Here is a 24,309-nt window from a genome sequence, read left to right as displayed (position 1 = left end):
GCAAATTCCGAGCGGCCCGATGAAAGGCGATGGGAATTGCGGGTAAGGTAGAGCGGGAAAGAAGCACTAGGGGGAGGGGGAGGGGAGGGGGGTTGGAGTGCAGGTGGGGGCGGTGGAGGTTGGCAGTGGACGATGGGGCCTGCTCTGCGCTGGAGCCAGGTGCAACAGGAGATTAAATCTCCTCAAAGCTGGAGGTTGCAGTAATAAAATCCCAGGTGCTGCTTGAAGCAGATCGGAGCATGTTCGCAGCTCAGCCCGTCTGGCTGCTTAGCCCTGGTGGTGCATCAGGTAACAGGGCCTCCAGCGACAGCTCAGAGCTGCATAACAAGCAGTTGCCTTTAATGAACCAACTTCTATTGTTTCATTTTGATGGACTGCTTCCCATCAACTCTGCCTTGATCTGCACCTTCCGTGAACTGCAGGACTTTTATTTTGCTTTTAACCCTTTTGAAGATTTTAAAACGCTTTCTCTGGGTGGAAGTGGGAGCCTTCCAGACCGGAGGGGGGGGGGGGGGTGCGTTGGTGAGGTGGGGGCTGAGTGGTAGAGTCGCTGCCTCACAGCGCCGGAGACCCGGGTTCGATCCTGACCACGGGCGCTGTCAGTACGGAGTTTGCACGTTCTACCCGTGACCACGTGGGTTTTCTCCGGGTGCTCAGGCCTCCCCCCCACACTCCAAAGACATGCAGGTTTGTTGACTAATTAGCCTCGGTGAATTATAAATTGCCCCTAGTGTGTGTGAAATTGGAGGTCGCCGGTCGGTGCGGACTCGATGGGCCGAAGGGCCTGTTTCCACGCTGTATCTCTAAACTAAACAAAGTGACCAGGGCACAAACATGGAGAGGGGTCAACTGTTGCCCCCCTGGGCAAAAGGAAGAGTGAGGGACTCCCAGGCGGAGTACCCCATCTCTGTGACTCTCTCTCTCTCTCCCTCTCTCACCCCTCCCCTCCCCCTCCCTCTCTCTTTCCCTCTCCCTCTCTCTTCCCCTCTCTCTCTCCCCCTCTCTCTCTCTCCCTCTCCTTCTCCCCCTCTCTCCCCCCCCCCCTCTCTCTCCCTCTCCCCCTCTCTCTTCCCCTCTCCCTCCATCTCCCTCTCCCCCCCCCCCCTTTCTCTCCCCTCTCTCTCCCCTCTGGCACAATGCTGAGAGTATGGGACCCCCTGACATTGCAGGCGGGTGTGGAGAGTGTTGTGTTGCGTTGTGTTGTGTTGTGTTGTGTTGTGTTGTGTTGTGTTGCGTTGTGTTGCGTTGTGTTGCGTTGTGTTGCGTTGTGTTGTGGTGTTGTGTTGTGTTGTGTTGCGTTGTGTTGTGTTGTGTTGTGTAGCGTTGTGTTGTGTTGTGGGGCCCAGCCTGCAGCGAGTGGGAAGTTGGAGGCAGCTGTACACCTGGGCTGGAGGGGTTTTTAGTTTTGTTTCGTTTATTATTGTCGCGTGTACCACGATACGGTGTAAAGCTTTTGTCTGCGTGCTAACCAGTCAAAGAAAAGTCTATTCGTGATTACAGTCAAGCCGTCCACAGTACACCAATACAGTTTAACCCTTTGTTATTCATAAGACGTGGGAGCAGAATTAGGCCATTCGGCCCATCGAGTCTACCCCACCATTCAATCATGGTTGATCTGTCTCTCCCTCCTAACCCCGTTCTCCTGCCTTCTCCCCATAACCTCTGACACCCATACTAATCAAGAATCTGTCAATCTCTGCTTTAAAATATACCCACTGACTTGGCCTCCACAGCCGTCTGTGGCAATGAATTCCCACATATTCACCACCCTCTTGTGACTAAAGAAATTCCTCCTCATCTCCATTCTAAAGGTCGGCCCTTTTATTCTGAGGCTGTGCCCTCTGGTCCTAGACTCTCCCACTAGTGGAAACATCCTCTCCACATCCACTCTACCCAGGCCTTTCGTCAGTGGGAGGCTAGCATCTCTCGCTCGCTTACAACTCTCTTTGCCCACAGTGCTCGTGTAGGTCGGCGCGGTGGCGCAGCGGTAGGCTGCTGCCTTACAGCACCACAGACCCGGGTTCGATCCCGACTACGGGTGCTGTCTGTGCCGAGTTTGTACGTTCTCCCCGTGACCTGCGTGATCTTCGGTTTCCTCCCACACGCCAAAGACGTGCAGGTTTGTAGGTTAACTGGCTTGGTAAATGTAAAAATTGTCCCCAGCGTGTGTAGGATAGTGTTAGTGTGCGGGGATCGCTGGTCGGCGCGGACTAGGTGGGCCGAAGGGCCTGTTTCCGCACTGTATCACCAAAACTTTAAAAAAACAGAAGGTCACACTGAGGGTGACGAATTGATTTTTCTTCTGGCAACCAGTCACGAGGGAATAGGTACAACAAAATGCTCTTGGATTTGAATGAATGAATGAATGAATGAATGAATGAATGAGTTTATTGGCCAAGTATGTGCAGATACAAGGAATGTGCCTTGGTGCTCCGCTCACAAATGACAACACAAACATACAGTTAACAATTAAGAATAAAGCATAACCACATCAAAACAATAAGGATACAGCGTTACGGTCTAAACATGTGGGTGAAAATAAACCAGAGCGACACAGAGACGACAGACTTTGGTTATTGAGTAGAACTACTACTCGTGGGGAAAAAGAAGCTGTTTTGATGTCTGGCTGTGGCTGCTTTGACAGTCCGGAGTCGCCTTCCAGAGGGAAGTGTTTCGAAGAGTTTGTGGCCAGGGTGAGAGGGGTCAGAGGTGATCTTGCCCGCTCGCTTCCTGGCCCTTGCAGTGTACAGTTCATCAATGGGGGGAAGGTTGCAGCCAACAACCTTCTCAGCTGTGCGAACGATCCGTGCTATTTGCATAGCACCTTTCCCATCCCTTCTTAACCTTCCAACACTCCTCAGAGCCAAATCAGAAGCTCAGTCATTGGTGTAGTGTGGTAAACGTGACCACCAACCTGTGCACAGTCCGATCCCACGGGCAGCTTACGATAATTGCTCACAATGCTCCAAATGCCGCCTGACCACACTCCCTGATATGTGTGTGTGCGTGTGCGTGTGTGTGTTTGTGTGCGTGTGTGTACGTGTGTGTCGTGTGTGTGCGTGCGTGCGTGCGTGTGTGTATATAACATACATACATACACGCACTGAACGTAATGTTTCTTTTTATTATATTGTTTACAGTGTACTATGTTTACATGTGTAGGAAAAAAACTGCAGATGCTGGTCTAAATCGAAGGTAGACACAAAATGCCGGAGTAACTCAGCGGGTCAGGCAGCATCTCGGGAGAGAAGGAATGGGTGATGTTTCGGGTCGAGAGCATTTTGTGTCTCCCTATCCAAGGTTCTTGGTTGGATTCAGAGACTCAGGGGGGTGAGGAGAAGAGGTGGGATGAGGATCGAGACCCGAAACGTCACCCATTCCTTCTCTCCCGAGATGCTGCCTGTCCCGCTGAGTTACTCCAGCATTTTGTGTCTGCCTACCATGTTTACATGTTCTGTTGTGCTGCTGCATGTAAGAATTTAATTGTTCTATCTGGGACCTATGCTCTCATCTGCTCATGTAACATCACAACAGAAGACATTTTCCCCCTCACCCCTCTCCCCCCACTTCTCCTCACCCCCACTGAGTCTCCGAATCCAACAAAATGCTCTCGACCCGAAAGGTCGCCCATTCCTTCTCTCCCGAGATGCTGCCTGACCCGCTGAGTTACTCCAGCATTTTGTGTCTACCCTCGATTTAAACCAGCATCTGCAGTTTTAGATTTAGATTTAGATTTAGAGATACAGCGCGAAAACAGGCCCTTCGGCCCACCAAGCCCGCGCCGCCCAGCGATCCCCGCACATTAACACTATCCTACACACACTAGGGACAATTTTTACATTTACCCAGTCAATTAACCTACAAACCTGCACGTCTTTGGAGTGTGGGAGGAAACCGAAGATCTCGAAGAAAACCCACGAGGAGAACGTACAAACTCCGTACAGACAGCACCCGTAGTCGGGATCGAACCTGAGTCTCCGGCGCTGCATTCGCTGTAAGGCGGCAACTCTACCGCTGCGCCACCGTGCCGCACTAAAGGTTCTTTCCTGAAGATCCTTGTATGCGGTGTAGCCGTGACTGTGGGCCAAGACTTCAGATGAATGGCGATCCCGTGCCTGAGACTGATCACTTCTCCAGCTTGGGACGGGTGAAAGCTTTCTCCACTCCTCCCCGTGCGAGCGACGGGGCTAACACGCTTGGGCCGACCAGCTGCGGTCAAGTCAGGGCGTGGGGGTCACCCGAGCCCGTGGCCCGGCAGATGAAGCACATTATTCCATCACTCACAGCCAGGCCAGGGTCACTGGTGCAGGGCGAGGTGCGGCGTTTGTGATGGTCGGCCTTGCCCTCTCGCTTGCAGGGGTCAGGAACAGAACGTCGCGAGGTCACTTTGCACCCCAGACCATCGTCAGAGAACAGCGAGCTTGCTCTCGAGTAACCCATTGCTGCCCTTAACTCCATGTGCACTGGACAGCTCACACTCACACACACACACACAGACCCACACACACACAGACACACACACACACACACACACACTCACACTCACACACACACACACACACACACAGACACACACACACACATATACACACACAAACACACACACACACACACACACACACACACACACACACACTCATGGTGGTCAGAGTTTAACTCCTTTGATAAAACACAAAATGCTGGAGTAAGTAACTCAACAGACTGACGAAAGGTCCCGACCCGAATCGTCGCCCCTTTCTTTTCCTCCAGAGATTCACCCTGACCCGCCGAGTTACTCCAGCACTTTGTGTCTATCTTTGGTAGAAACTGGCATCTGCAGTTCCTTCCCACACATTTATCTCCTTTGACGTCTCCTGCCCAAGACGGAGACAAGTGTCGTGTCCCAGAATAGAGCAATGGAGTTCTGGGTAAACATTGCTCGCACAGTCGCATTGTCCCACAGTTGGGGGACCAGGAACCAGGCGACAGGTTTAAGATGACAGGGGAAAGATTTAGTAGGAACCCGAGGGGCAACTAATTCCACACAGGGGCAACTATTTCCTCTGGCAGCTCGTTCCAAACACTCACTCACGGTGGTCAGGGTTTAACTACTTTGATAAGACACAAAAAGCTGGAGTAACTCAGCGGGTCGGACAGAAAAGGAATAGGTAATGCTTCGGGACGAGACCCTTCTTCAAAAAGCCGGAGTAACTCAGCATGTCAGACAGCATCTCTGGAGAAAGGGAATGGGTGACATTTGGAACGAGCTGCCAGAGGTAACTGAGCCAGATACTATAACAGCATTTAAAATACATTTGCACAGGTACGTGAATAGGAAACATAGACACATAGAAGCTTACAAAATAGGTGCAGGAGGAGGCCATTCGGCCCTTTGAGCCAGCACCGCCGTTTATTGTGATCATGGCTGATCATTCACAATCAGTACCCCGTGCCTGCCTTCTCCCCATATCCCTTGATTCCACTAGCCCCTAGAGCTCTATCTAACTCTCTTTTAAATTCATCCAGTGAATTGGCCTCCACTGCCCTCTGTGGCAGAGAATTCCACAAACTCACAAATCTCTGGGTGAAAAAGTTTCTTCTCACCTCCGTTTTTTAAATGGCTTAGAGGGGGAGGCACGGTGGCACAGCGGTAGAGTTGCTGCCTCACAGCGCCAGAGACACGGGTTCAGATCCTGACTGCGGCTGCTGTCAGTACGTAGTTGGCACGTTCTCCCCGTGACCCGCGTGGGTTTTCTCCAGGTGTTCTGTGTGTCTTCCCACATCCCAAAGACATACAGGCTTGTAGGTTAATTGGCTTGGTAAAGTTGTAAGTCGTCCCTGGTGTGTGTCGGATAATGTTTTAGATTTAGATTTAGAGATACAGGCAGAAACAGGCCCTTCGTCCCACCGGGTCCGCGCCGCCCAGCGATCCCCGCACATTAACACTATCCTACACACACTAGGGACAATTTTTACTTTTGCCCAGCCAATTAACCTACAAACCTGTACTTCTTTGGAGTGTGGGAGGAAACCGAAGATCTCGGAGAAAACCCACGCAGGTCACGGAGAGAACGTACAAACCCCGTACAGACGGCACCCGTAGTCGGGATCGAACCTGAGTCTCCGGCGCTGCATTCGCTGTAAGGCATCAACTCTACCGCTGCGCCACCGTGCCGCCCAGCGATCGCCCTGTTAATGTGCGGGGTGATCGCTGGTCTCAGTGGATTCGGTGGGCTGAAGGGCCTGTTTCTAAATGTGTCTCTAAATGAAACATTGAACAGGAGCACACAGGAGCAGGCCCTTCGGCCCACAATGCCCGTGTTGAACATCATAGCAGGACCAACTGCAAATCAGGACCAACTGTTATCTGCCTGTACATAATCCATATTTCTCCATTCCCTGCATATCATGTCCCTAGCTAAATGCCACTGTAGTATCTGCTTCCAGCATCACCCCTGGCAGCAGGATGTGGAGAGGGTCCAGAGGAGGTTTACAAGAACGATCCCAGGAATGAGTGGGTCAATTTATGATGAGCGTTTGTGGGCACTGGGCCTGTACTCGCTGGAGTTTAGAAGAATGAGGGGGGACCTCATTGAAACGTACAGAATAATGAAAGGCCTGGATAGAGTGGGTGTGGAGAGGATGTTTCTACTAGTGGGAGAGTCTAGGATCAGAGGTCACAGCCTCAGAATTAAAGGACGCTCTTTTAGGAAAGGGATGAAGAGAAATTTCTTTAGTCAGAGGGTGGTGAATCTGTGGAATTCATTGCCACAAACGGCTGTGGAGGCCAAGTCAGCGGATATTTTGTAAGGCAGAGATAGATAGATTCTTGATTGGTACGGGTGTCAGGGGTTATGGGGAGAAGACAGGAGAATGGGGTTAGGAGGGAGAGAGAGATCGGCCATGAATGAATGGCGCAGTAGACTTGATGGGCCGAATGGCCGAAATCTACTCCTGTTCCTTATGAGCGCGTTCCAAGTACCCACCACCCTCTGTAAAAAGAAATGCAGCCCAGCACATCCCCTTTAGACTGCCCGTCTCACCTTCCAGCTGTGAGCCCTTGACATGTCCTTCCCGTGATCTATGGCGTTCTCTCCCAGAGCCCTCTATCTTCCACAGCTTGTGATCTTTTGCTCAACAGATGTTTAGCATTCGACACGGTCAAATGGATCGACTGGGCTTATATTCACTTGAATTTAGAAGGATGAGAGGGGATCTTAAAGAAACATATTAAATTATTAAGGGATTCGACAGGCTCGGTGCAGGGAAAATGTTCCCGATGTTGGGGGGAGTCCAGAACCAGGGGTCACACAGTTTAAGAATAAGGGGTCGGCCATTTAGGACCGAGATGAGGAAAAGCTTTTTCACCCAGAGAGTTGTGAATCTGTGGAATTCTCTGCCACAGAAGGCAGTGGAGGCCAATTCACTGGATGTATTCAAGAGAGAGTTAGATTTAGCTCTTGGGGCTAACGGAATCGAGGGATGTGGGGAGTAAGCAGGAACGGGGTACTGATTCTGGATGATCAGCCATGATCATATTGAATGGCGGTGCTGGCTCGAAGGGCCGAATGGCCTACTCCTGCAGCCTACTTGTAATCGCTGGAATTTAGAAGATTGAGGGGGGATCTTATAGAAACGTACAAAATTCTTAAGGGGTTGGACAGGCTAGATGCAGGAAGATTGTTCCCGATATTGGGGAAGTCCAGAACAAGGGGTCACAGTTTAAGGATAAGGGGGAAGTCTTTTAGGACCGAGATGAGAAAGTTTTTTTTCACACAGAGAGCGGTGAATCTGTGGAATTCTCTGCCACAGAGGGTAGTTGAGGCCAGTTCATTGGCTATATTTAAGAGGGAGTTAGATGTGGCCCTTGTGGCTAAAGGGATCAGGGGGTATGGAGAGAAGGCAGGTACGGGATACTGAGTTGGATGATCAGCCATGATCATATTGAATGACGGTGGTGCAGGCTCGAAGGGCCGAATGGCCTACTCCTGCACCTATGTTTCTATGTTTCTACCTGTTTTCTATGTTTCTGTGAGCAGTCTGGGAGCCAGTGTTGGCGAGTTCTGCGGCTGGTTTAGCTGTCTGTGGTGCTCACGTTGTCTCCGGTTCCCTCGTAGGTGCGCTGGCAACATTGGAGTCTGATCATGGAGGGAGTGGTGCCTTCGGACAAGGCCAACTACACCTGTGTGGTGGCCAACGCCTACGGCAGCATCAACCACACCTACCAGCTGGACGTTGTGGGTAAGAACCTCCGGCCGGCCCTGGAGCAGAGCGGTGGCACGGCGGTAGAGTTGCTGCCTTACAGCGAATGCAGCGCCGGAGACCCGGGTCCCATCCCGACTACGGGCGCCGTCTGTACGGAGTTTGTACGTTCTCCCCGTGACCTGCGTGGGTTTTCTCCGAGATCTTCGGTTTCCTCCCACACTCCAAAGACGTACAGGTTTGTAGTTTAATTGGCTGGGCAAATGTAAAAATTGTTCCTAGTGGGTGTAGGATGGTGTTAGTGTGCGGGGATCGCTGGGCGGCGCGGATTCGGTGGGCAGAAGGGCCTGTTTCTGCGCTGTATCTCTAAATCTAAAACTAATACATCTTGCCACTGATTGCAGTGTGGAAGCAAAGAACTGCATAGAGTCATAGAGCGCGGAAACAGGCCCTTCGGCCCAACTTACCCACACCAGCCAACATGCCCCATCTACACTAGTCCCACCTGCCTGCATTTGGCCCGTATCACTCTAAACCTGTCCTATCCATGTACCCGTCTAGATGTTTATTTAATGGTAGACACAAAATGTTGGAGTAACTCAGCGGGTCAGGCAGCATCTCAGGAGAGAAGGAATGGGTGACGTTTCGGGTCGAGACCCTTCTTCATATCATATCATATCATATATATACAGCCGGAAACAGGCCTTTTCGGCCCACCAAGTCCGTGCCGCCCAGTGATCCCCGCACATTAACACTATCCTACACCCACTAGGGACAATTTTTACATTTACCCAGCCAATTAACCTACATACCTGTACGTCTTTGGAGTGTGGGAGGAAACCGAAGATCTCGGAGAAAACCCACGCAGGTCACGGGGAGAACGTACAAACTCCTTACAGTGCAGCACCCGTAGTCAGGATCGAACCTGAGTCTCCGGCGCTGCATTCGCTGTAAAGCAGCAACTCTACCGCTGCGCTACCGAAACGTTTCAACCCGAAACGTCACCCATTCCTTCTCTCCTGAGATGCTGCCTGACCCGCTGAGTTACTCCAGCATTTTGTGTCTGAACAGGTACATTGATTGGGCAGGTTTAGGTGGATATGGGCCAAACGCAGGCAGGTGGGGCTCCTGTAGATGGGACATGCTGGTCGGTGTAGCCTGGTTGGGCCGAAGGGCCTGTTTCCAGGCTGTTTGACGGTATGATTCCATGACGATGGGTGGACCTAGCACCAATCCCTGAGGCACACCATCAGTAGCGTTGCCAACTATCTCACTCCCAAATACGGGACAAGGTGACGTCACCACCCCGCGCCCCACGTGACCTCACCCAGCCAGCGGCCACGTGCTCCCGCTCCACCAATGGCGGCCGCCCAGGCCGGGAGACGGGTTGCTACGTAACCTCCGTCAGACGAACCCCCGCTCCCTGAACACACTCCATTAGCCCACACTGTCCCGACCAACAGCTGAATACGGGACAAGGGCGGTCCCGTACGGGACAAACCAACTTAGCCCAAAATACGGGATGTCCCGGCTAATACGGGACAGTTGGCAACCCTAACCACCAGTCACACGCCACCAGTCTGAAAGACAATCGCCCCAATAGACAATAGGTGCAGGAGGAGGCCATTCGGCCCTTCGAGCCAGCACCGCCATTCAATGTGATCACGGCTGATCATTCTCAATCAGTACCCTATTCCTGCCATCTCCCCATACCCCCTGACTCCGCTATCCCCTGCCAACCTGTCCTTCCCCTGTCGTTGGGCTCTTGTCTTGTAGTTAAGACCGAGTCAATCTCAGACTCCTCCTTCGATAGACCCAAGATGCTGGAGTAACGCAGCGGGACAGGCAGCATCTCTGGATTAGAAGGAACGGGAGATGTTTTGGGCCGAGACCCTTCGTCGGATCTGAAGAAGGGTCTCGACCCGAAAAGTCACCCATTCCTTCTCTCCAGAGACGCTGCCTGACCCGCTGAGTTACTCCGGCATTTTGTGTCTGTCCTGAGCATTTCCCTCCCACACATGGGCCGTTTATTTTGATGGCATTTCCAGGGCGAGGAATTCCTTGCTCAAACAGGCCGAGTGTATTTGTTCACACAGGCCCGATGCGCCAATCCCGGCTGCTAGTTAGATTACCGGCATGTGTTTGCTTGGGGTGGCCTTTGGCCTTCCTGACCCCATGAATCAGCGGCTCTTGTTTATTTTCTGTCCACTGTGGACACTTGTCACTTGCCTCCGCAACGGAAGCCATTGTGTTGATGCTTGGCACTTCTTTTAGATTTTATATATTTTTTAGATTTAGAGATACAGCGCAGAAACAGGCCCTTCGGCCCACCGGGTCCGTGCCGCCCAGCGATCCCCGCACGCTAACACTATCCTACACCCACTAGGGACAGTTTTTACATTTGCCCGGCCAATTAACCTACAAACCTGTGCGTCTTTGGAGTGTGGGAGGAAACCGAAGATCTCGGAGAAAACCCACGCAGGTCACGGGGAGAACGTACAAACTCCGTACAGACGGCGCCCGTAGTCGGGATCGAACCTGAGTCTCCGGCGCTGCATTCACTGTAAGGCAGCAACTCCACCGCTGTGCCACCGTGCCGCCAAGCGTTCAACGGACGCTCTCACTGCCCGGCGTTTACTTGTGACCCGTCCGCAGTCTTCAATGGACAGGAAGCTCCACCCTCACCCCCTCCTCACTCTGCAGTCCATCAGTGCGTACACACACACACACACACACACCGTCCCATCCCTGGCCAACCTGCCCGCCTGTCCCTCCCCACTGCAAGTGGGCACAAAGCTCGGCCTCCTTGGCTGCTCCTCACAAGCAACACAACTGTTCCAGGGCAGAACATTGTCCTTCTCCCCTCCGTCTCCTCTCCCCACACACACACACACACTCTATCCCTCCACCCCCTCTCTCTCTCCCCCCTCACTCTGCCCTTTGCCCTCTCCCCATTTCGTTTTTCCTTCCCCCCTCTCTTGCTCTCTCTCTCTCCCTCTCTATCTCTCTCTCGCTCCCTTCCCCCTCTCTCTATCTCCCCCCCTCTCTCTCTCGCTCTCTGTCCCCCTCTCTCTTTCCCCCTCTCTATCTCCCTCTCGCTCTCTTCCCCCCTCTCTCTCTCTATCTTCCCCCCTCTCTCGCTCTCTGCCCTCCTCTCTCTTCCCTTCTCTCTCCCTCTCTTCCTCCCTTATTCTCTCTCTCCCCCACTTTTCTCTCTCTCTCTCTCTCCCCTTCTCTCTCCTCCCCACTCTCTTCCCCCCTCTCTCCCTCCCCATCTCTTTCTTCCCCCCCTCTCTCTCTCTACCCATCTCTCCCCCTCTCTCTCTTTTCTTTCTCTCTCTCTCTCTCTCCCCATCACTTCCCCCACTCTCTTTTCTCTCTCTCTCTCTCTACCCATCTCTCCCCCCCCCTCTCTCCCTCTCTTCCCCCCCCCCCCTCCCTCTCGCCCCCCCCCCCCCCCATCTCTCTCACCCTGCTCTCTCTCTCTCTCCCCTCCCTCTGGCCCCTCTCCACACACAATTCACAATCATATAGACACAGAAACAGTACATGGATAGAACAGGTTTGGAGGGATATGCACCAAACGCGGGCAGGTGGGACTAGTGTAGCTGGGACATGTTGGCCGGTGTGGGCAAGTCGGGCTGAAGGGCCTTTTTCCACACTTTATCACTCTGTGACTATTTTACATGTAGTTCACACGTTGGACTTTGTTTAGTTTACTTTAGAGATACAACGCAGAAACAGGCCCTTCGGCCCACCGGGTCCGCACTGACCAGCGATCCCCGCGCATTAACACTATCCTACACCCACTAGGGACAATCTTTACATTTACCAAGCCAATTAACCTACAAACCTGCACGTCTTTGGAGTGTGGGAGGAAACCGAAGGTCTCGGAGAAAACCCACGCAGGTCACGGGGAGAACGTGCAAACTCCGTACAGACGGCGCCCGTAGTCGGGATGGAACCCGGGTCTCCGGCGCTGCATTCGCTGTAAGGCGGCAACTCTACCGCCGCGCCACCGTGACCGCCACGAATGTGTCTGGGACTACTGCACAACAATGCTGAGAAATATATTCTCCACTCTGTATCTTCCCCTCTGCTCTCCCTATTGTACTTGGATTTGTATTTACGTATTATGAGGGGCCTTTTTACGGCCAATTTAAGATGTCAAGAGTGTTTTATTGTTGTATGTCCCAGATAGAACAATGAAATCCTCACTTGCAGCAACACAACAGAATATGTAAAGACTGCACTGTAAACTTTATAATAAGCAAGAAAAAAAATAATAGTTTGTGTACATATACACATAATACACATATATATAGATCATATATACATATATACGCACACACATGCACACGTACGTGTGCGCGTGTGTGCGTATATATACATATATGATCTACATATATGTGTAAGGAAAAATGGTAGACACAAAATGCTTGAGTAACTCAGCGGGTCAGGCAGCATCTCGGGAGAGAAGGAATGGGTGACGTTTCGGGTCGAGACCCTTCTTCAGACTGATGTCAGGGGAGGGGGAGGGACAAAGATTGGATGTAGTCGGAGGCAGGAAGACCGGTGGGGAGAATTGGGAAGGGGGAGGGGAAGAGAGGGACAGAGGAACTATCTAAAGGTGGAGAAGTCAATGTTCATACCACTGGGCTGCAAGCTGCCCAGGCGAAATATGAGGTGCTGTTCCTCCAATTTCCGGTGGGCCTCACTATGGCACTGGAGGAGACCCATGACAGAAAGGTCAGACTGGGAGTGGGAGGGGGAGTTGAAGTGCTCAGCCACCGGGAGATCAGCTTGGTCAATGCGGACTGAGCGCAGGTGTTGAGCGAAGCGATCGCTGAGCCTGCGCTTGGTTTCGCCGATGTAAATAAGTTGACATCTAGAGCAGCGGATGCAATATTGAGGTTGGAGGAGGTGCAGGTGAACCTTTGTCTCACCTGGAAAGACTGTTTGAGTCATACGTGTGCGCGTGTGTGCGTATACATATATGATCTACATATATGTGTAGGAAAACATGGTAGACACAAAATGCTGGAGTAACTCAGCGGGTCAGGCAGCATCTCGGGAGCGAATGAATGGGTGACGTTTCGGGTCGAGACCCTTCTTCAGACTGATGTCAGGGGAGGGGGCGGGACAAAGATTGGATGTAGTCAGAGGCAGGAAGACCGGTGGGGAGAATTGGGAAGGGGGAGGGGATGGAGAGGGGGAGCAGGGACTATCTGAAGTTAGAGAAGTCAATGTATGTTTGTGCCTAATGTGTAGAAGGATTATCACTGAACTGACTGAGCAAAAAGGTATCTTCACTGTACTTAGTTACAAGTACCAATAAAGTGCCATTGAACCATGGTATTATCAGATCAGATTGGATAGCTTGCGTAACAGGGATTGTCACTGTACCTCAATGCACATAGCAATAATAAACGTAAATCTGTCTCTCTCCTCCCTCTCTGTCTCTCTCCCCCTCATTCAATCTCTATCTGCACTCTCACTCTATATCTCCCCTCCCTCTTCCCTCTTCCCCCTATCTCTCTCCCCTCTCTCCCCCTCTCTCTCTCTCTACCCTCTCCCTCTCTCTTCCCCCTCTCCCTCTCTCTACCCTCTCTCCCTCTTGTCTCCCTCCAACCTCTCTCTTTTTCCCCCCTCACTTTCTCTCTTCCCCTCTCCCCTCTCTCTTCCCTCTGTCTCTCCCCTTCTCTCTTCTCTATTCCTCCACCTCTCTCCTCCTCTCTCTCTCCCCTCTCTCCCTTCCCCCTCTCTTCTCTCCCACTTTTCTTTCTCCAACCTCTCTCTCTTCCCCCCTCACTTTCTCTCTTCCCCCCTCACTTTCTCTCTTCCCCCTTTCCCTCTCTCTACCCTCTCTCCCTCTTTCCTCTCTCTCTTTCCCCCCTCACTTTCTCTCTTCCCCCTCTCCCTCTCTCTACCCTCTCTCCCTCTTTTCTCTCTCTCTTTCCCCCCTCACTTTCTCTCTTCCCCTCTCCCTCTCTATCTCCCTCTACCCTCTCTCTCTTCCCCCCTCACTTTCTCTCTTCCCCTCTCCCTCTCTATCTCTCCCCCTCTCTATCTCTCCCCCTCTCTATCTCTCCCCCCTCTCTCTCCCCGTGCCCCCCGTGGCTCTTTCCCAGAGCGGTCCCCACACCGGCCTATTCTCCAGGCGGGCCTGCCTGCCAACAAGACAGTGACGGTGGGCAGTGACGTGGAGTTTGTGTGCAAGGTCTACAGCGACCCCCAGCCCCACATCCAGTGGCTCAAGCACGTCAAGGTGAACGGCAGCCGGATGGGCCCCGATGGCTCTCCCTACGTCCAAGTGCTGAAGGTACGTCCGCGGCCACCAGCTTTGGCTTGAATGAGGTGGGGGCGGTCAACTCAGATGACCGCCCGTGGGTCGGCATAGACACGATGGGCCGAATGGTCCCATTTCCATGCGGTACCACTATCTGACATGGTGGGACCATGGGTGGGGCAGTCATTGTAGATGGTTTTCCTATGGGTGGGCATGGACAGAGTGGGCCGAATGGCCCATTTCAATGCTGTACCACTATCTAATGGTGTGGATGAGGTGGGACCACAGGTGGGACGGTCAATGCAGATGGGTTCCCTATGGGTGGGCATGGACAGAGTGGGCCGAATGGCCTGTTTCCACCCTGTATAATTATCATGGTGTGGATGAGGTGGGACCATGTGTGGGACAGTCAATGCAGATGGGTTCCCATGGATGGGCACAGACATAATGGGCCGAATGGCCTGTTTCCACATTGTACGGCTCCATTGGACAACCCGCCCAGGTGTGTTTGATCATTGGACCAAGGTGGGACAGTCAATGCAGATGGGTTCCCACGGGTGGGCATGGACATGGTGGGCCGAATGGCCTGTCATCAGGCTATGTGACTCTATATCAGACAGGCTGCCCATGTGTGTGCTTCATCTGAGGGGGGGGGCGGGGCAGTCAGTCAAGATGGCTGCCCGTGGGTCGGCATGACCAAGGTCAGTCAAGATGGCTGCCCGTGGGTCAGCATGACCAAGTGGGCCGAGTGGCCTGTTTCCAGGCTGTACGACCCTATTGGACAGGCTTGGAGTGTGTTTGCCCCCATTGAGTGCTCATGGCAGCTCCTGGATGCTAGAGAGCTACCAGACATCATTAGGGTGCAGTCTTGTCCGAGCTGCTCGTCCTTCCATGATCCCTGGCCTGCAGGGGAGAGTTAACGAACCCTTCTCTCCTGGCCACAGTCATCTTCACCTGGTGTTAGGCGACCAGGGCGCAGCGGGTAGAGCTGCTGCCTCCCAGCGCCAGAGAGCCCCTTTCCATCCTGACCTCGGCTGCCCTCCGTGCGGAGTTTGCACGCTCTCCCCGTGACCACGTGGGTTTGCTCCGGGTGCCCCGGTTTCCTCCCACATCCCAAAGACGCGCGGGTTTGTAGGTTAATCGTGCGGGGAGTGGATGAGAAAGCGGGATTACGTGGAACTGGTGATCGATGGTCGGCGTGGGCCGAAGGGCCTGTTTCCGTGCTGTATCTCTGAACTAGACTCCTTGTGGACCGTGATTTAATCCCCCTTCAAGGTGTCAGTGGCTTCACAGGACCATCTCTGCCCATTCCAACTGGGGGCGAGGGCTAGATGTCAAAGAGTGGTGGGCACTGGGTGGGATTTGCTCCGCCCACCGGCCAGCTGGGACCCTCTCTGGCCCACGACCACACCCGGAGATAGCCCAGAGGTACCCGATCTCTCGGCCTCACCCCCCAGTCCTGGAAACGCCAACGGTTCCTTGGAGATGAAAGGCCAGGGCTTCAAAGGGCAGCCTGTCCCAGGGATCAGCAACGTGAGGTGGGGGTGCTGGAGCTCACAGCTGGTCAACTCCCATCACCCGAAGCAAAACGCCGCAGACGCTGAAAATCCAAAAATAAAGCCCACGAGCACTGGGCAGTAGCGCTGTAGAGTTGCTGCCTCACAGCGCCAGAGACCCGGGTTCCATCCCGACTGTCTGTACGGGGTTTGTACCTTTCCCCCCTTGAACTGCGTGGGTTTTCTCCTGGAGCTCCGGTTTCCTCTCACACTCTAAAGAGACGTACACGTTTGTAAATCAATTGGCTTGGTGTAAATGTAAATTGTCCCTAGTGTGTGTAGGATAGGGTTAGTGTGTGGGGATCGCTGGTCAGTGCGGACTAGGTGGGCCGAAGGGCCTGTTTCCAGGCTGTATCTCTAAACCCAGCAGCTCAGTCAGCGTCTGTGAAGAGAGAGGGTTTCCGGTCGATGATCTTCCGTTGCCTTGTTGGTTAAGTCTGTTCCTCTCCCTGACCTGCTGGGTATTTGCAGCCTACCCGGTTTCCCCCCCCCCCCCCCCCCCCCCCCCTGCATAGCCTGCCCTTTGTTAAAGTTGGGCAGGGCCGGCACAGTGGCGCAGCGGGTAGAGCCACTGCCTCACGGCACCAGAGACGCAGGTTCGATCCTGACCTCGGGCGCAGTCTAGTCTGTGTGTGGGGAGTTTGCACCTTCTCCCTGTGACCACGTGGGTTTCCTCCAGGTGCTCCGGTTTCCCCCCACACTCCACAAAGACGTGCGGGTTTGTCGATTAATCGCCCCCCTGTAAATTGCCCCTAATGTGCAGGGAGTGGATCAGAAAGTGGGAAAGCGTAGAACTCGTGTGAATGGGCGATCAATGGTCGGCATGGACTCAGTGGGCCGAAGGGCCTGTTTCTGTGCTGTATCTCTAAACTAAAACAAATAGCCACAACTCTTTAAGTCGGGAGAGCCTCTGCTTTGAGTGCAGTCGGGGTGATGCAGGGAAATGTGGGGGTGTCAGTGTGAATGCTGGCCCTTCAGTTCCCCTGTGATGGTCTTGCCCCCTAGTGGGGCAGGGGGAGGAGGAGTGGGGGTGGGGAGAGAGCAGCCCTTGTGTCCTGAGGGGAGCTGCCATTTGGGCAGGGCAGTGGTCTCCATGTCACCCAAGCTGGTGCCAGCTTCGAACCGCGGCCCACGCCACGCCACAGTGTGGCCACCCTCCCCCCGAACCATGGACCATGTACAATCCAGAACGAGGCCCTTCAGCCCCTCTACTCTGTGCTGGCCGACACAGAGCTCCCCTCTCCCCTGACCACCACTGCCACTGGCAACGTAGCCCTGCAGGACGGGAACGGTTTGGAAGGATATGGGGGCAATTGGGGCTGGCATAGATGGGGCTGAAGGGCCTGTCGCAGTGCTGTAAGACTCTGAGAGCCCATGGCTCCACAGGTCGAGAGGCACGGTGGCACAGCGGTAGAGTTGCCGCCTTACAGCGAATGCAGCGCCGGAGACCCGGGTTCCATCCCAACTACGGGCGCCGTCTGTACGGAGTTTGTACGTTCTCCCCGTGACCTGCGTGGGTTTTCTCCGAGATCTTCGGTTTCCTCCCACACTCCAAAGATGTACAGGTTTGTAGGTTGATTGGCTTGGTATAAATGTAAAAGTTGTCCCTAGTGTGTGTAGGATAGTGTTAGTGTGCGGGGATCGCTGGGCGGCACGGACTAGGTGGGCCGAAGGGCCTGTTTCCGCGCTGTATCTCTAAACTATACTATACTAAAGTATCCACGCAAGCTCTCACTGCGGGCAGGGTTTAGGGCCACATTCCCCGTTTCATGCACTGAACATGTCTCCTCATTGTCCTCCCAACCCTTCCACCAGTTGCTTGAAGCTTCCTCAGGTCACACTGACGTGGCAAGTCCTGTCCCTCCAACCACCAGCTGATCTGACAAAGGCGGGACTATCAGTTTCTCCCTCACAACCTGCGTCAGGCAGTCCGTTTCCTTGTGATCGGCCTGTGTCCATGCAGGCTCCATCCCTCCCCCTCAGCTCTGGGACTGGCTCGATCCAACTCTGATAAACCCAAGACTGGGCTTTAAAAAAATTAAATATCCTCACAGGATATCCAGTAGCAGTGAAGACAGCCAGCTGGTTGGGGAGTTGAACGGCAGCTTGTGTTCTGCTCCGTTGTTTCAGAGACACAAGGTTCATTGGCCATTTAGACAATAGACAATAGGTGCAGGAGGAGGCCATTCGGCCCTTCGAGCCAGCACCGCCATCCAAGAAGCACTGGATGGCTTCTTGGTGGGTCACCTCGGGAGGTTTGCCATCAACCTGGGTCCAGCACTGGTGAACTCACACCCCACTTCCTCAATGGAAAAATTCCTCCTGCCTTCCCCGGGCGGTCAGCATGGACTCGGTGGGCCGAAGGGCCTGTTTCCATGCTGTAGGAGAAAAACTGCAGACGCTGGTTAAAATCGAAGGTAGGCACAAAATGCTGGAGTAACTCAGCGGGTCAGGCAGCATCTCTGGAGAGAAGGAATGGGTGACACTTTGGGTCGAGATCCTTCTTCAGACTGATGTCAGGGGGGGGGAGGGGAGGGACAAAGATAGAATGTAGTCGGAGACAGGAAGACTAGTGGGAGAACTGGGATGGGGGAGGGGATAGAGAGGGAAAGCAGGGACCATCTGAAGTTAGAGAGGTCAATGTTGGGGTGGAAGAAAATAACTGCAAATGCTGGTACAAATCGACGGTATTTATTCACAAAATGCTTGAGTAACTCAGCAGGTCAGGCAGCATCTCAGGAGAGAAGGAATGGGTGACGTTTCGGGTCGAGACCCTTCGTCAGACGGAAGAAGTCTTCTTCTGAAGAAGGGTCTCGACCCGAAACGTCGCCCATTCCTTCTCTCCTGAGATGCTGCCTGACCTGCTGAGTTACTCAAGCATTTTGTAAACAAATACCGCTGGGTAAAAACCTGCCCAAACAAAATATGAGGTGCTGTTCCTCCAATTTGCGCTGGGCTGGGCCTCACTCTGACAACGGATAGTGTTTCTATGCTGTATCTCCAATCCGAAACAAACCGAAACACAACATGAGGATGTGCAGGAACTTCAGACTCTGGTTTACGCCGAAGGCAGACATAAAGTGCCGCAGTAACTCAGCGGGACTGGCAGCACCTCCGGAGTACAGCAATAGGCGACGTTTCGGGTCGAGGCCCTTCTTCAGACTGAGAGTCAGGGGAGAGGGAAACTAGAGGTATGGAAAGGTGCAGAAGAACAGAAGGTAGGGTGGGTTAATTGGCCTCTGCAAACCGCCCCTATCGTGCCAGCATGACAGGAGAGCTGATGGGATAGTAAAACGGGCCGAGTGTAAGTGGGTGGTCAATGGGTCGGCATGAGCTCAGTGGGCCGAAGGGCCTACTTCCATGCTGTTTGTCTCCGTGACGGAAGGCTTGCCCAACCCAGCCACCAATCTCCTTGGTGCCCAGCAGCCGACTGGGTTGCCAACTGTCCCGTTATTAGCCGGGACATCCCGTGTTTTGGGCTACATTAGTTTGTTCCGTACGGGACCGCCCTTGTCCCGTTTTAGTAGGGGGTTGCCAACTTCCTCACTCCCGAATAAGGGACAAAGGGTGACGTCACCGCCCCGCGTGACCTCACCCAGCCAGTGGCCACCCGCTCCCGCTCCACCAATGGCGGCCGGACCCCCAACAGTCACGTGGGCGCTGGCTGGGGAGGTCACGCGGGCGCATGGCGGTGACATCACCCTTTGTCCCATATCTGGGATTGAGGACGTTGGCAACCCTAGTAGCATGACACCAGAACTACCTTGGCCGTGCCTTGGCGAAAAATGTCACTCCCAGTGTACCACAGACACCGTGCTGACGGTGCCTCTGGTCAACTGGTTGGGCTGACCGGGAAACGAGGCCCTTCGGCCCACCCACACCATGCTAACCACCCGTGGAAGGATTGGTGGGGGGGGTTGCCTATTGAGGGGGGGAGGGGTGAATTTGGGACTCTGGCTAATGTCAAACCTCGGGGAAGATGAATTTGGCCGGACCCCCAACAGTCACGAGGGCTCCGAGCCTTGGCATTGGGGGTCCCACAGAGGGGCAACCCCAACTTCAAGCCTCCCTTCCCCTACCGCCACGACGTAGAGCTTTTCTTCGTCCGCCTCCATGCTTTATACTGTAGGAAGGAATCCCCACCCCCTTCTCCCGTCTCCACCACTCCCCCTCTCCTCTTGGACTCCCCCAGACGGCCGTCTACCATCTGCAGACCTCTTTGTTGTGAACTGCCGGCATGACATCAGCCGTCTGAAAATGCTTCCGCGCCCAACTCAAGTGCCGGCAATGGGAGCTGAAGGGAACATATTATAGAAACATATTAAAATTCTCGAGGGATTCGACAGGCTAGTTGCAGGAAAAATGTTCCCCATGTTGGGGGATTCCCGAACCAGGGGCCACACAGTTTAAGAATAAGGGGTCGGCCATTTAGGACTGAGATGAGAGGAAAAGCTTTTTCACCCAGAGAGTTGTGAATCTGTGGAATTCTCTGCCACAGAAGGCAGTGGAGGCCGATTCACTGGATGTTTTCAAGGTATTTATTCACAAAATGCTGGAGTAACTCAGCGGGACAGGCAGCATCTCAGGAGGGAAGGAATGGGTGACGTTTCGGGTCGAGACCCTTCTTCAGACTCAATGGGTGACGTTTCTGGTCAAGACCCTGAGAGAGTTAGATTTCGCTCTTAGGGCTAACGGAATCAAGGGATATGGGGAGAAAGCAGGAACGGGGTACTGATTCTGGGATGATCAGCCATGATCATAGTGAATGGCGGTGCTGGCTCGAAGGGCCGAATGGCCTACTGCACCTATTGTCTATTGCCTACTGCACCTATGTCCATTGTCACCCATGATCATAGTGAATGGCGGTGCTGGCTCGAAGGGCCGAATGGCCTACTGCACCTATTGTCTATCGCCTACTGCACCTATTGTCTATTGTCTATTGCCTACTGCACCTATGTCCATTGTCAGCCATGATCATAGTGAATGGCAGTGCTGGCTCGAAGGGCCGAATGGCCTACTCCTGCACCTATTGTCTATTGTCAGCCATGATCATAGTGAATGGCAGTGCTGGCTCGAATGGCCTGCACCTATTGTCTATTGCCTACTGCACCTATGTCCATTGTCAGCCATGATCATAGTGAATGGCGGTGCTGGCTCGAAGGGCCGAATGGCCTACTCCTGTAGGTGTTTTCCATGTTTCTATGCTACTGCCTCCCTCTGGTCACTTCAGTGCAGGGCGGGCCCGGGGTTTGTGTGTTCACTGACGTCTCCTGTTCACGGCTGCCATCAACGTTCTCTCATTCATCTTGTTCTAGCACTCGGGGATTAATAGTTCGGATGCGGAGCTCCTGACTCTGTTCAATGTGACTGAAGCCGACACCGGAGAGTATGTTTGTAAAGTTTCCAATTATATTGGTGAGGCCAATCAGTCAGCGTGGCTCACTGTGATCACACTGCAGTCGGAAGGTAAAGCCCACAGCCAGGCAGCGCCTCAGAGACACGGGGCGTGCAAGGGTTAACTGGTCTTGGACGAGTGGGTGAACTCTTCCATTCTGTGATGGTGGGACAAGTCTGTGGTCTTTTCCCCCCTTTATTTTCCTGCTGTTTTATGTGCAAAACCCAATGATGAACATGGAAAAATGCCCACAATTCCAAAGGACAGTCGCCCCCCCCCCTCCCCACTCACTCCTGCTGTTCCTCTCTGCCCTGCCCTGCTCTCTGCTCTTTCTGCCTTCGTCTCTCTCTCCTTTCTTTCTCCCTCCCCCTCTCTCTCCCTCCCTCCTGCTCTCTTTCTCTCTGCCACCTCTCTCTTTCCTCCTCTCTACCCCTCTTCCCTCTCTCCCTCCCTTTCTCTCTCCCTCTTTCTATCTCCCTCTTTCTTTCTCCCTCCCACTCTCTCTTCCTCCTGCTCTCTTTCTCTCTCTTTCCTCCTCTCTACCCCTCTTTCCTCTTCCCTCTCTCCTCCCTCCCTTTCTCTCTCCCTATTTCTATCTCCCCTCCCTCTCTCTCCCTCTCCTCCTCCCTCCCCCTCCCTATTTCTCTCTCCCTCTCCCATTCCTTCTCCCTCTCTCTCCCCTCCCCTCCTCACACCCCCACTCTTCCCCCACCCCCCTCCTCGCTACCACTCTCTCCCTCCCTTTCAAGGGTGGCCCACTGGTGCAGAAGTAGAGCTGCAGCCTCACAGCGCCAAAGACCTGGGTTCAATCCTGACTCTGGGTGCTGTCTATGTGTGGAGTTTGCACTTTCTCCCTGTGACCACGTGGGTTTTCTCCAGGTGCTCCGGTTTCCTCCCACATCCCAAAGACGTGCAGGTTTGTAGGTTAATTGGCCCTCTGTAAATTGTATGAAGTGAACATGGGATAACACAGAACTAGGGTGTACAGGTGATCGGTGGCCAACATGGACTCGATGGGCCGAATGGCCCGCTTCCATGCGATATAACTAAACTAAACTAAACATGAGTCTGGGTGGGTTAGTTGGCATCTGTAACAAGCTGTACGAGCCTATAATGCCCATGGTCTTATTGGTTGGTGGATTGGGCCCATTGGCCTTCCCCTGGGCTTATTCCCCACATTCTAAACCAAGAGCACTCTTGGAATTCTACGTTCTCCCCAACCCTCCCCTCCCACAAATGCCACCTCACGCATCCCGAGCACAGTCAAATGTACTTGGCCGGTAGCTGGGCCTCTGTGATTGTCCAGTGTAGGGGTAGTCTGGGGCCTGGAGTCCCAAAATGTGTTTTAGCTCCAGGGTCAACAGAGGCCGTTGAAAGTAGGGTTGCCAACTGTCCCGCATTAGCCGAGACATCCCGTATTTTGGGCTAAATTGGTTTGGCCCGTACGGGACCGCCCTTGTCCCGTATTAGGCCCGAACGCTGTAGGCCCGACACTCTAAGTTTCCGACATTTTAGCTCCGGGCAGTCTATGTCCTGACTAAACTAAACTAAACCGAGAGCTAACCCTCGAGAATTTTGTCCGCCCAATTTCTCGGCAAGCCCCTCAAGTGCCATTCTTTGCCTCTCTCTCTCCTTCCTTTCGGCCTCTCTGACCTGTGGTTGCCTCTCCCCTGCCTGTCCTCCAACTCCCCCCCCCGGCCCCTACTGTGGATTGTGGCTCCATTTTCTCCATGCTTCCCATCGCTCGCATGCGGAGATGGGCTTGGTCAAAGACCAAAATGGTGGCGGGTTTTAACACGTAACCTGAGGACCTGTTTTGCTTCCTCGGGACAGGTGTGGACTGCTGCAGTCCTGGAAGGTCACCTGCCAGCCAGGTGTGTGTGTGTTGCTTTAACACTAAAGCCCACGGACCTCCCTAGGAGGTGGGGCCAGTGAGACCAGGAACAGTGGTGTCTCCACCTTCGTCTCTCCACCGTTCTCATCTCGTCTGCTTGTCCCGTTTGCTTCCGTTTTTTCTTCTAGACGGCTGGTGTTAATACAACGGATAAAGAGATGGAGGCTCTCTATTTACGGAATGTTACTTTTGAGGATGCGGGGCAGTATACGTGCTTGGCGGGTAATTCTATTGGGATTTCCCATCACTCTGCATGGTTGACAGTTCTTCAAGGTACATACTGCTCTCTTTTCTCTTATGATTAACACTTCCAACAAAAGCCTGTGCCAGCCACTGCTTCTAAAGAGGGAGCCCGCCGTTAGTAGTACAAACCGAAAATTAACCCTTGTTACCATGCAGTGTGTGGTGGGGGGGGGGGGGGGGGGGGGAGGGAGGGAGGGCTAGCAGCCAGAGTGCGTGCCCCCCAACAATTGGCCCTGTGTTTGTCACTCTTCACTCTGCAGGACTGCAGTCTCCTTGTGCATTTGCCATCGGTTTACACCCGGAGATTCACATGACCGGGGGTGTTTCCACGTCACGATTTGGGTCTCACGACTGTCCACTGCCACGGGTGTCAGAGGTTACAGGGAGAAGGCAGGAGAAAGGGGTTAGGAGGGAGAGAGTTTTCAAGAGAGAGTTAGATATAGCTCTTCGGGCTAACGGAATCAAGGGATGTGGGGAGAAAGCAGGAACGGGGTACAGATTTTGGATGATCAGCCATGATCACATTGAATGGCGGTGCTGGCTCGAAGGGCCGAATGGCCTACTCCTGCACTTATTTTCTATGTAGATCAGCCATGATTGAATGACCGAGTAGACTTGACGGGCCGAATGGCCTACTACTGCACTTATTTTCTATGTGGATCAGCCTTGATTGAATGACCGAGTAGACTTGACGGGCCGAATGGCCTAATTCTACTCCTATCACCTTATCACTGCACTCAAGTGAAAGCAG

At 53.4% G+C, this 24,309-nt stretch overlaps 1 protein-coding gene across 1 annotated transcript in view; it reads left to right on the top strand.

Annotated features, from left to right (window-relative positions):
- The window catches only part of LOC144610174 (fibroblast growth factor receptor 1-like), a 136,176-nt gene that overhangs the window by 64,726 nt on the left and 47,141 nt on the right, over nucleotides 1-24,309 (top strand). The window contains 3 exon segments of the mRNA XM_078428726.1: nucleotides 8,097-8,220; nucleotides 14,313-14,503; nucleotides 23,444-23,588. Coding sequence (XP_078284852.1) covers nucleotides 8,097-8,220; nucleotides 14,313-14,503; nucleotides 23,444-23,588 — 460 coding nt within the window.

The sequence above is a fragment of the Rhinoraja longicauda genome, chromosome 36, assembly GCF_053455715.1.
Source record: "Rhinoraja longicauda isolate Sanriku21f chromosome 36, sRhiLon1.1, whole genome shotgun sequence".
NCBI lineage: Eukaryota > Metazoa > Chordata > Chondrichthyes > Rajiformes > Arhynchobatidae > Rhinoraja > Rhinoraja longicauda.
The sequence above is the reverse complement of the archived record's forward strand: the minus strand, read 5'-3'. Positions and strand labels throughout refer to the sequence as shown.